The sequence below is a fragment of the Lepidochelys kempii genome, chromosome 7, assembly GCF_965140265.1.
Source record: "Lepidochelys kempii isolate rLepKem1 chromosome 7, rLepKem1.hap2, whole genome shotgun sequence".
In the NCBI taxonomy this organism is placed as follows: Eukaryota; Metazoa; Chordata; order Testudines; family Cheloniidae; genus Lepidochelys; species Lepidochelys kempii.
The window spans coordinates 30,621,436-30,634,644 of record NC_133262.1 but is presented as its reverse complement, the minus strand read 5'-3'; the positions used below and the strand labels follow the sequence as shown (position 1 = coordinate 30,634,644).

The 13,209-nt window shown below is 51.3% G+C and overlaps 1 protein-coding gene across 1 annotated transcript; it reads right to left on the bottom strand.

The window, feature by feature from the left end:
• Positions 1-268: 268 nt before the first annotated feature.
• Positions 269-2,534, bottom strand: LOC140915165 (cystatin-1-like). Its single transcript, XM_073354743.1, has 3 exons — positions 2,313-2,534; positions 1,577-1,696; positions 269-355 (listed from the first exon to the last, which is right to left on the bottom strand). Exons 1-3 carry the CDS (start codon positions 2,532-2,534, stop codon positions 269-271), a joined length of 429 nt encoding a protein of 142 aa, XP_073210844.1.
• Between the last annotated feature and the right edge of the window lie 10,675 nt (positions 2,535-13,209).

Sequence of the window (13,209 nt, the reverse complement as noted above, 5' to 3'; positions counted from 1 at the left end):
CCAAGACCCAGCAGTAACGGAAAGAGCCCAGAGGCTTCAGTTATGTCATTAAACAGGGATTAGAAATCGGTGGGGAAGCAGAGGAATTGGTTGATTTCTAGCCCCAGTTTGGATTCAAGACACTGAGCTCCTGCCATGTGCTGGGAATAAGGTGGAGCTGAGAGTAGAGAAAAGAAGTGCAAGAGGGAGCCGGTCTGTCTCCTGTGAAGCTTTGTTGGTGGAGCCGATGTTGTGTTCACAGACATCTTGGCATTAGCAAGGACAGGGCTCAGTGACTGCCCGAATTGCAGCGAAAGTCTGTCTGTGTCCTATTGAGCCAGGGCTGAGACCAGATCTGGAACTCACAGCGCACTTTCTGGGGGTGGAATGAAGCACATTAGAATGGGCGTGACTCTCAGAGGGGTGTCCAGTAAAACCCAGCTGTCCTCTTCCCCCCAGCCTTACACCATAACTGTGGGCAAGTCATGTAGCTCCGATCCTCAGTTTCCCCACTCGTAAAAAGGAAGGGGGTGTGAAGCTAAAGTCATCACTGTGTGTGCAGTGGGGAGATGCTATGGATGTGTGGGGCATCAAAATACAGAGCTAACAGAGCTCAGTGTCCGGTACATCTACACCCCTGTATTTCATGTGTTTATCCTCACACCCACCCCGGGCGGCAGGGCAGTGCTACTAGTCCCAGTCTACAGATGGGGAACCCAAGGCACAGAGAGAGGAAGCGACTGGCTCAGGCTCACACGGGGAGTCTGGCAGATCAGGGAATAAAACCCAGCTTCCCTGGGCCTCAGATAAGTGACCTCCCCACTCCCCATCCTTGTGACTCTGCCATGCCCAGCAGTTCCTGGCCCCTACCCCAGGATCATCTCCCAGCTCAGGCAATGCCAGGTTTTAACCTCCCTCCCATTCTGTGCCCAGCAACTCCTGCTATTTCCCCTCCAGTTTGATACACAAAGAGCCGGCTACTACTGGAGGTGGATTGGGCTGGGAAAGCAGCAAGGGCAAGAACAGCAAAGGGCTCCAGGCTACCTCCTCTGCACCACATCAAGCAAATCCTCCACCCCCTTCTGCGCCTTCTCCAAGGCCAGCAGAGGTTGGTTGGTTGCAATCCAGGCTCGCAATAGATTCTGGCTGAGTTGCCTCCTGCCCCCACCGCAGTGTGGAATTGGGGCAGGACTGGGCCCTGCTATTTAGGAGTGGATGATGATAACTTTATGGTTTTACAGGGTTTAGCCCCAATGGAAACGTTTCCCTTTGCTCTGTTGTTCTCGAAAGCAGCACCCTGCAGAAAGCGGACCCCGGAGCCCGCAGCCAGAGCAACAGTGAGTGTGAGCCCCACCCTAGTCTGGGCCCCTCTTCCCCCTCCACCGCTTGACCAGTTAGATGGGAAGGGCTTTGTCATAGGGAGTGTCCGTCAGCTGGTATCCACCCAGTGCCTGGCATGAGGGGACTCCCCGTCCCGATCTCACTGGTGGGGATGTGGCTTTAAATAATTGTCTCAGAAAATCAATTCTTGGCAAACCAAACTGGTGCCTCAAACCCAGGAGCCAAACTCCTAATAGGTCCAGTCCCGTCCTCTCACCTTCTGTTGGGGCGGGGGCGGCAGGGGGCACTTGCTGAGATCCACGGGTTCACCCTGGTTTTTCCTGCACAGTGTCCCCACCAGCTCCATGGTCAGATGTAGCATGAACCCAGACACGACCTGCAGGGAGATTGAGGAGCCCGGCCTGGCAATGAGTCCCTGCATGACCCCCAAGTCCTGCCTCCCACCCCTGAATACCAGGAAACACGTGGGGCTGAGCTCTGAACCTCCCCATTGCCACACGCTGCCCCTTAGGCCGTGTCCAAACTAGGGCAGTTGCGGCGGGGAAGAGGGGGTCAGTCTGTCCCACCCGGGCTATGATCTGGGTTCAAAGCCCTTTGCAGGCATCAGGGGATTTGCTCCCAGTGCCCCAGGGGGCATTAACGCCCATCCTCATGTCACAGAGCAAGGAGCAGGGAGTGAGAGGAAAGGGCAATGTTAGCCAAAGGGCCTCCTGTTGGGGGGCTCAGCTGGGGAAGCGTTGGGCTGGGTTTTCGGTGGTGCTGGGGCAGCAGGACACCTAGGTGTCAGCCTCATTGCCCATCCTCACTGCAGGTCCAAACTATACATCCTCTTCCCCCAGATCCAAGCCCTACCAGATCCCTTCCACCTGCACTCTGCAGCCTTACTGCAACTCTGCCCCCCTGGATCCCAGCTCCACCAGACCCCTCATTTGGGGCTGCACCCACACCCTTAACCCCGTCACCTGCCCCCTGTAACACCTGCATCCACTCACCTGTCTCTGGGCGCTCAGCACCTGCAGCACCTGGCTGTAGTACATGCAATTATTGCGGTCGTTGAAGGTCTTTACGGCTACTTGTGCAGCCTTCTGGACTTCTGGGTCTGACACCGGCACATTCTGCTTCCCCCCCAAAAGAGTGGCCCCCAGAGTGAGGGGAACCCCCAGGAGGAGCAGGAAGCACAGCCAGGGACCTGCCACTGCTGCAGGGAATGCCATGGCTGAGAATGGCCAGAGCTGGGGAAGGAGTGCTAAGATATAGGCACGGGGCCCCATACCCTGGGATGGCCCCACCCATATGGGGAGGAGCCGTGCTCCTGATGGCTGCACCCCCATGGGGTAGAAAAATTCCATCCTACATTAGATAAGACTCAAGTATAGATGGAAAATAAACCCTCAGGGTTCGATCCAGCCACTAATGGCCAGGGGAAAAGGGCCTTTAGGGGGCAGGTCATCCTAGCATTCTGCATTAGATGGGGCATTTCTTGCACCTTCCTCTGAAGCAAATGGCAATGGTCACTGTCATTGATAGTATGCCAGGCTAGATGGGCCCATTGGTCTAAATGCATGTGGCCAGTTCTAGGAGAGCCCTGCCCGCAGTAGAGAGCCCCACCCACAGCAGATGGAGAAACATCCCCTAACAGGGAGCCCTGTTGCGGACGGATGGAGCCCTGCCCATTGTGGAGTACCCTGCCCCAAAGAAAAGGCCTTCTTGATGACTGGGAAACCCATCTGTGACAGTCTACACTATTGTGGTTGCCACTTCTACAAACTTATGACAAATCTTAATGAGATTATCTGATACAAAGTATGGTTTGTGAGGTATCATTTGAAAAGCGCTGGTCTGCTAAATCTTGTCCTGTTAATATGTGTGTGTCACCATTGTATGTGGCGTTATGAATTTGGCTCTATGTTTGTTACTGAAACACCTAAGTCTGGGGAACACCCACAGTGGCTACAAAGGGGAGACCAACACCCAGCCAGGTGTGAAGCGACTATCCCCAGCCATTCACCAGCTGGGGAGCTGTAAACAAGAGATTTACGATTCACCTGAAAGACACTTGCTCCAGCACATACATCCCTGGGGCTGCCTGGCTCCGGGACTCAGCAAGGACTTTTCTGGTAAAAATGGTCAGGATATAAATCGTGGGTGGAATGGACCCCTAAGCACCTGTCTTCCCCCATCTTGACCGATGGCAACGAGACACTTGAAAGACTTAGCACACAGGCTGGATTCTTCCCAACCTGGGCCTAATATCCCCAGTTCAAAGAACTATAAAACTGCCTTCAACATGCGGGAGAGTGAGAAAAGCTGTTTGTTGCAAATCGTACTTGATAAAGTTTAGGATTTCGAATGCACATTTACTTTTATTTCTTATACAACCAATTCTGATCTTTATGCCTACCACTTAAAATCTATCTTTCTCTAAGATAGATTCTCAGCTGAGAGAGCATTCATTCAACTCAGTTGGGTATGTCTTTGCATGCTGATGGCTGTGTGTGGCTTGCACCTGGAGTGGCGTGCTGTTTGCATAGCACAGCAGTGTAAAAGACACTCTGAGCTGGAGAATTCAGGGGCACAGCAATTCAACAGTCCAGATTGTACCCAGGAGTATGCCAAACCCTCCCCCCCAAGTTGTACACCTGGAGTTGTCCCCGCCCCTGACGGGAAGCGCCCCCAGGTATTGGGATTCCTTTCAAAACCTTTTTTCCACTTGGCCCTTTCTCAAGAACTCAGTTCAGCGTCAGTCTTTGTCACTCAGGTATCTTTATTTGGCACTGGGCAATACTACGGTGAGTTGATCAGCCTGAAACACAGGGAATGGCTGCAGGGTACATCACAGCTCCAAAGGTACATAGAAGCCATCTCCCTTCATCTACATAACACATTTCATTGCATTTACTATACATTGCATCACCCATTTTGGGATTGCCTTGGTTACTTTGTAGGAACCAATCCCTGTGCAGCATGTGCTGTCCACAGTTTGGCTTGTGGCTGTGCTAAACAGAGGGCAGGGGCTGGGTGTGTCTCCCCCTTCCAGTTGCCCCCCAAATCCTTAGGACTCTGGCTAATGATGCTATCACAGATCCTAGCCAGTTCCTCTTCCTGGCCACCCTCTAGGATGGCTGTGAGGGGAACCTGAGCTTCTGTGCTCTGGATCCCCTGGTGGGGTGTTAAACTTCTGAAGCCTGAATGGAGTCCTGCCACTGCCCAGATCCTGGGGTCCCTGGGCCATTTGCAGGGCGCAGACCTTCTGACTGGCACCCCCTCCAAGTGCTGGAACCCGCTGTCCAGCGTCCCGGGCCTTGTGGGCGCAGCACTGACCCTTCAGACTCCCCAGGATTGAAATACGCCTGCCAGAGGGGAGCTGGCCCTCTCCAGGGTTCAGTGGCTCACACAAGGGGGAATGAGGCAACTCAGGCTCACCTCGTCCTAATGAACTCACTGAGGAACAGGGAGGCCATTAATTGTACAGTCGAACACCTCTCTGCTCTTTTATATTTAATCATGTAAAGCAATAAACACAAGAGGCATGTCCCTGCCTCAGTGTCCGCCTCATTCCAGGTTGTGCCCTGGACTGGGGTCTGCATCCCTTGGGCTGTCCAGGGTCCTGGGGGGGCCAGCTGGGCTCAGGAAAGCAGACATGGCCCCTCCCTGCCTCATGAGGCTGCTGCATGCTGAGTGATCGCTCCCTGCTGGATCCAAGAGCAGAGCCGACTAGCTTCTGCCCTTCTAAGACCTTCAGCCCCTTGAGTCAGGTGTCCCCTTGGCCAGCTTCCCCGCATGAGCACAAACTTCTGCCAGGTGACTTTTGTCGCCAAGGTGACCTCCCCCTGCTAAACCAGTTCTCCTGGGAGGGACCAGTCTTTTGCCTGGAGTGACTGGATTTCCAGGCTGGAACTTAGTCACCTGCCCTCTATTGTTGTTCGTTTGCCACCAGCTGTTGGAATCGCCACCTGTCCTGGCGGCAAACAGACCAGAGAGAGGGCAAAACGCTGCCCCTTTGAAGTGGTTTGCAGCCTGGCACAGGGGGGTCATAATCTCACACTGAAAGGTGACATTGTACCAATGTGTTCCCGCTGCATCACAGGTGCCTGGAACGTTCCCTGAAATTTGGGAATTGAGTGGATGTGGCACCCCAAAGTTACTGTGGCACAGGCCAACAGTGAAATGCCATCAACTCTCTCATGACTGGCTATTTTCCACACCCTCTCCCCAATCAGCTCCTGACTCAGTCTCCCAGCTCCAGGCATGAAACTCCCTCCTCTACCCCTCCGAGCCTCTTAGTTATCCTCTGATTCGCTACACGAAGAGCTGGGCTAGGCTGGGAGAGCTGCTTGGGAAAGTGCTGCTGGAGGAGAAAGGAAAACGTTTCTATTAGATTTAAATCCTGTCCCAGTGCTGCCCTCCGGCGTGAGGGGCTCAGTCTGACACACAGGACCCAGTGCCATGTAATAAAGCCACCTCTGCTTGTGTACACGGGGGGCAAAGGGAAGGAGGATTTGCTTGGGGTGGCTCAGGGTGACACCAACTGATCCCTTTGCCATTGTTGCCCTTGAGGCTCTGCCCAGCCTCATCTAATTAGGCCACATGAAAGAATTTTGGGGACCGTTGAGCTATGAAAAATGGACCCCCAGCCCTTCCTCAAAGCATCCCTGCCCCACACTGACCCCCCAAGTGCCCCTCTTGCCCCACCCCACACAGACCCACAATTGCCCCTCTCCCCACCCCACACAGATCCCCAAATGCCCCTCTCTCCCCACCCCACACAGATTCCTCAATTGCCCCCCATCCCCATATAAGGAGTGTGCTTGCACCTGGAAAAGAACGTGAACCAGTCACTCCTTGATCTGCACAAGCTGGCAACTGACAAGAATGACCCTCATTTGTGTGGCTTCATTGAAACCTCATATCTCAACAGTCCTTCACCAGCCCCCACTTATCCTGACAGTCCACACACACACCCCAGCAGCCCTGACACACATCCCCTTTGCCATTGTTGCCCTTGAGACTCTGCCCAGCCTCATCTAACTAGGCCACATGAAAGAATTTTGGGGACCGGCGAGCTATGAAAAATGGACCCCCAGCCCTGAGCTAGATGGACCTTTGGTCTGACCCAGTATGGCCACTCTTATGTTCTTATGTTCATAGACCAGAGTGCTATGCCCACCCACCCTTGAATTACATATAGGGCGACACTGATATATCCCAACCTTGCACCCCAGAAATGTACTGGCTTGTGCTGTTCGTAAATTAGTTCACCATTCCATCAAAGGGAAATGGATATGCACCAGCCTTTCTAAACTGAGTAGATTCCCCAAACACGCCAGCCAAAACCACATTGGTTTGGATTAAATGGAAAACAGATTTATTAACTACAGAAAGCTAGATTTTAAGAGCTTAAGTGGTATTGGCATAGATTATCAGAATTGGTTACAAAAGGAAATAAAATGGCAAAACCGCAAGCTAAATCCTAAACTTTACCAAGTTTATAATTCTAAAAGTAAAAGGATTTCTCTCACCCAAAAAGAAAAGGAGTACTTGTGGCACCTTACAGACTTACCAATTTATTTGAGCATGAGCTTTCGTGAGCTACAGCTCACTTCATCAGATGTATGCCGTGGAAACTGCAGCAGACTTTATATATACACAGAGAATATGAAAAAATACCTCCTCCCACCCCACTGTCCTGCTGGTAATAGCTTATCTAAAGTGATCATCAGGTGGGCCATTTCCAGCACAAATCCAGGTTTTCTCACCCTCCACCCTCCCACACAAATTCACTCTCCTGCTGGTGATAGCCCATCCAAAGTGACAACTCTTTACACAATGTACATACACATTGTGTAAAGAGTTGTCACTTTGGATGGGCTATCACCAGCAGGAGAGTGAATTTGTGTGGAAGGGTGGAGGGTGAGAAAACCTGGATTTGTGCTGGAAATGGCCCACCTGATGATCACTTTAGATAAGCTATTACCAGCTGGACAATGGGGTAGGAGGAGGTATTTTTTCATATTCTCTGTGTATATATAAAGTCTGCTGCAGTTTCCACGGCATACATCTGATGAAGTGAGCTGTAGCTCACGAAAGCTCATGCTCAAATAAATTGGTTAGTCTCTAAGGTGCCACAAGTACTCCTTTTCTTTTTGCGAATACAGACTAACACGGCTGTTACTCTGAAATCTCTCACCCAAAACTTCCTAGCCATTCATGCTAAATAGGATGCCTTCTAGTTAGGACCAGCCACTCCTAAAGTCCCCCCAATGAAGTTTGTCTTATTTCCTTGAGTAGAGAGGAGAGGGGAGAGGCAGGCGAGGGGATGATGGCATTGTTCCTCATTTATACCCTTCTCCAGGCGCTGAAATAATCCTATCTGTGTCATGGGGTCAGCCAGCCCCATGGTGTATGTGCTGAAGGGACTGTCTTTCTTGTGAATTGTAAATCTCTTGTTTACATCTTCCCTGCTGCTGATAGTCGCTTAACACCTGGCTGGGTGTTGGTCACCCCTTTGTTGCCACTAGTCTGTGGGCGTTTCCCAGATGCACATGTGTCAGTAACAAACATAGCAAAATCACATAATTCTGTATACAAAGATGAGAGACACATTTCAACAGGACAGTAATGGTCAACACATTACAGCTTTTCAAATGGTACCTCACAAGGCATACTTTGTACAGAATAGATCATAACTATATACAAGTGGTGAATATGGGGTCCAGGGTGTTGTTCTGAGGTACAGTATATCACCAGGGGTTAATTCCTCTCCTGGATCAGGGCACTGGGAAGGAGTCACGTAGGCAGCTGGTGTATTGTCTGGTATGAATGGACTATTGAGGACTGTCAACTTATGATTCATAGATTTCAAGGCCAGAAAGCACCATTGTGATCATCCAGTGACTCTAGCCTGACCTCCTGTATACCGCAGGCCACAAAATTTCCCTGAATTAATTCCTGTCAGAACTAGTGGATCTTTCAGTAAAACTTCCAGTCTTGATTTAACCATTGCCAGCAATGGAGACTCCTCCACAGGCCTTGGTCAGTTGTTCTCATTGGTTAATTGTTCTCATTGGTTCAAATGTGCACCTGATTCACAGTCTGAATTTGTCTCGCTTCAGCTTCCAGCCATTGGATCTTGTTAGATCTTTGTCCGCTAGATTGAGGAGACCTTTATTATCAAATTTCTCTAGGTCCTTCTAGTCTGGGATCAAGTCCCTCTTCACCTTCTCTTGGCTAAGCTAAACAGATTGCGATCCTGGAGTCTCTCTCGGAAAAAATCTGCCTTATAATCCTTCTCATGGCCCTTCTCTGAGCCCTCTCCAATTAACCCTTGATGTGAAGGAAGTTACCAGACAGATCCAACAGAGGATCCAGGCCGGGCATGAACTGTTAAAGGCTGCTGACCAAGGGAGGCAGAACATGGGAAAATAGCCTGACGGGACCTTGAAACAGGCTGGTGGTGTGAGTAGATTGGGGTACATTTGCCACGGCCCAGTGCGGAGGGAGATTTCAAACCTGTCTTGAGTGAGAGAGGCAGGTGAGGCTGCTGGCAAGGACAGGTAGGCAAGCTGAGGATACTGAATTCCAGGGCCCAGATCCCCAAAGGGGTTTAGGTACCTAACTCCTACTGGGACTGAGGATCTGAGCTCAGGTGACTAATCAGTGGTGGCTTGTTTGGAAAAGGCTGTCCTGTGTCATTGCAAAGGTCTGCCGGCTGCCTAGCTCCCAAAGAGGCACGTCTCAGACGGCGGGAAACTGACTTGGCCCCACGGGCAGAACTATGGTGAGAAACAGAGCTGTGCCCCTTCCCCCGGCCTCACTGCTCTGCCTGGTCGTGCCCCAACAGCTGCGAGCCCTCTGCACCGTCCACGTCAACATCTCTGTGCTGTTATTCTGCAGCTGGGCCTGCAGGGCCCCTTCTTCCCACAGGCGAAGGAGATCCAGATCCTCTTTCCTGGGCCGGACAGCAGCACGAGGCTTAGCTGGCGTTTAGCGAAGAGCCAGGCCTGAGGGCTGGGCTGTTATACCAATAAAATAAAAACCAGCAGGATCTTATTAAAGGGGAAAAGGCAAAATACCACATTTCTTGTGAATACAGAAAGAATCATAGTAAGCAGTTAGTTATAGCTATAACATTCCATTCAATTTCATATTTATTCACACATTCAGTCACACACACACACACACAGGTTCTGCCAGGTGAGCTTGCAGGAAGAGCAGCGTTTCATGAACACACGGGGGACATTAGAATGGGAGGGGGCTTCCAGTCACTGGGACTCCTGGGCAGGGATGCAAGTAACTTAAGGGACTTACCAGTACGCAGGGTGGCTGGGGTCCTGAGCAAGGTGGGAGGGCGGCTCAACTGGTGATTTAAAGGGCCAGGGGCTTCTGCTGTTGCCAGGAGGACCGGCTCTCACCGGAACGCTGGACCGGACCGGCTTACTTTCACCTCTGCTCCTGGGCAGCAGAGTTCAACCTGGGACCAGAGCGGTCACTGTCACGGGGAGAGAGGCACTGGCACAAGAGGATTATTTTTACTGGTACCGATAAGGCAGCGTCCACACCAGACCAGATCTCTCCTAAGCAATAAAGAAAAGCTGCAGTTTGTTTTTTCCGCTGTGGATGCTCGGGGGTTAATTATTAACAGATCGGGGCTCAAGGGCTGAAATGGCACAGAAAGGAGTCTGGGGCTCTGATCCTTCATGGGACTGAGCCCCCACTTACAAGATCAGTTAATTATCTCCAGTAGACCACAGCAAGGAAGCTGTATGTGCAGGTAGGTGGGAAGCTCAGCTCATCAGGGCCAACCTCCCGGGCCCATGAGGGGCAATGGGCTAAGGTTTGTTAAGCACTTTGCTTTTGGAAGATGCTGTTGCGAGCTTAGGAGCGAGGAGGTTAGTGGGGGAATTGGGGCGGGGCAAAGTTGGATTCTTCCCTCAGTAGTTTTCTTGGAGCAAAATTTTGCAGGTACTTGTAACCGAAAAAGGCCCAGGGCCGTTCTCTTTGCCATAGAACGTCCGGGATCTGTGCGCCTGAAGGAGGCGGGTTGCAGGCTGGGCTTAGGAAAGAGCAGTTCTGGAAAGAGCTCAGAGCGATGCTGTAGGGTTTAATGTGCCTTGATCTGGGTTCTACACTATTTCTGTCTTGTGCAGCAGACTCCCCCGCCTCAAACAAATAAGAGCTGCTTAGGACTTTAAAGCGGACTTTTCAGAGATAAGGAGAAAGCTAGGTGAATTGAGGGCATTTCATTCCTTAGACTCTTTTCAAGACTTCAGACAAACTCCCCACATTTAGTTCCATGATTCCTTTCTGTACCCACTTTTACAGATGTATAGGCTGCAAGGCCAGAAGGGCCCACTGTGATCATCTAGTCTGACCTCCTGATAGCACAGGCCATAAGATGGCCCTGAATTAATTCCTGGTGGAACCAGAGCAGATCTCTGGAACCAGAGCAGATCTCTTATGTCTACACTACGAAATTAGGTCGAATTTATAGAAGTCGGTTTTTTTGAAATCGGTTTTATATATTCGAGTGTGTGTGTCCCCACAGAAAATGCTCTAAGTGCATTAAGTGCATTAACTCGGCGGAGCGCTTCCACAGTACCGAGGCAAGCGTCGACTTCCGGAGCGTTGCACTGTGGGTAGCTATCCCACAGTTCCCGCAGTCTCCGCTGCCCATTGGAATTCTGGGTTGATATCCCAATGCCTGATGGGGCTAAAACATTGTCGCGGGTGGTTCTGGGTACATATCGTCAGGACCCCGTTCCCACCCTCCCTCCCCCCGTGAAAGCAAGGGCAGACAATCATTTCGCGCCTTTTTTGTCTGCTGCCAGCCAAAGATGTAAAGGATAGATGGAGTGGGTCAGAACAAGAAATAGACCAGATTTGTTTTGTACTCATTTTCCTCCTCCCCTGTCTAGATCACACTGCAGTCAGTCACAGAGAAGGCGCAGCGAGGTTAATCTAGCCATGTATCAATCAGAGGCCAGGCTAACCTCCTTGTTCCAATAACAACGATAACTTTGGTGCACCATTTCTTATTGGAACCCTCCGTGCAGTCCTGCCTGAAATACTCCTTGATGTACAGGCACACCCTTTGTTGATTTTAGCTCCCTGAAGCCAACCCTGTAAGCCGTGTCCTCAGTCGCCCCTCCCTCCGTCAGAGCAACGGCAGACAATCGTTCCGTGCCTTTTTTCTGTGCGGACGCCATACCAAGGCAAGCATGGAGGCCGCTGAGCTCATTTTGGCAATTAGGAGCACATCAACCACCACACGCATTATCCAGCAGTATATGCAGCACCAGAACATGGCAACGCGATACCGGGCGAGGAGGCGACGTCAGCGCGGTCCCGTGAGTGATCAGGACATGGACACAGATTTCTCTGAAAGCATGGGCCCTGCCAATGCATGCATCATGGTGCTAATGGGGCAGGTTCATGCTGTGGAACGCCGATTCTGGGCTCGGGAAACAAGCACAGACTGGTGGGACCGCATAGTGTTGCAGGTCTGGGACGATTCCCAGTGGCTGCGAAACTTTCGCATGCGTAAGGGCACTTTCATGGAACTTTGTGACTTGCTTTCCCCTGCCCTGAAGCGCATGAATACCAGGATGAGAGCAGCCCTCACAGTTGAGAAGCGAGTGGCGATAGCCCTGTGGAAGCTTGCAACGCCAGACAGCTACCGGTCAGTTGGGAATCAATTTGGAGTGGGCAAATCTACTGTGGGGGCTGCTGTGATGCAAGTAGCTCACGCAATCAAAGATCTGCTGATATCAAGGGTAGTGACCCTGGGAAATGTGCAGGTCATAGTGGATGGCTTTGCTGCAATGGGATTCCCTAACTGTGGTGGGGCTATAGACGGAACCCATATCCCTATCTTGGCACCGGAGCACCAAGCCGCCGAGTACATAAACCGCAAGGGGTACTTTTCGATAGTGCTGCAAGCTCTGGTGGATCACAAGGGACGTTTCACCAACATCAACGTGGGATGGCCGGGAAAGGTGCATGACGCTCGCATCTTCAGGAACTCTGGTCTGTTTCAAAAGCTGCAGGAAGGGACTTTCTTCCCAGACCAGAAAATAACTGTTGGGGATGTTGAAATGCCTATATGTATCCTTGGGGACCCAGCCTACCCCTTAATGCCATGGCTCATGAAGCCGTACACAGGCAGCCTGGACAGTGGTCAGGAGCTGTTCAACTACAGGCTGAGCAAGTGCAGAATGGTGGTAGAATGTGCATTTGGACGTTTAAAGGCGCGCTGGCGCAGTTTACTGACTCGCTTAGACCTCAGCAAAACCAATATTCCCACTGTTATTACTGCTTGCTGTGTGCTCCACAATATCTGTGAGAGTAAGGGGGAGACGTTTATGGCGGGGTGGGAGGTTGAGGCAAATCGCCTAGCTGCTGGTTACGCGCAGCCAGACACCAGGGCGGTTAGAAGAGCTCAGGAGGGCGCAGTACGCATCAGAGAAGCTTTGAAAACCAGTTTCATGACTGGCCAGGCTACAGTGTGAAAGTTCTGTTTGTTTCTCCTTGATGAAACCCCCCGCCCCTTGGTTCACTCTACTTCCCTGTAAGCTAACCACCCTCCCCTCCTCCCTTTAATCACCGCTTGCAGAGGCAATAAAGTCATTGCTGCTTCACAGTCATGCATTCGTTATTCATTCATCACACAAATAGGGAGATGACTACCAAGGTATCCCAGGAGGGGTGGTGGAGGAGGGAAGGAAAATGCCACACAGCACTTTAAGCACAGCACTTTAAAAGTTTACAACTTTAAAATTTATTGAATGACAGCCTTCTTTTTTTTGGGCAATCCTCTGTTGTGGAGTGGCTGGTTGGCTGGAGGCCCCCCCACCGCGTTCTTGGGCATCTGGGTGTGGAGGCTATGGAACT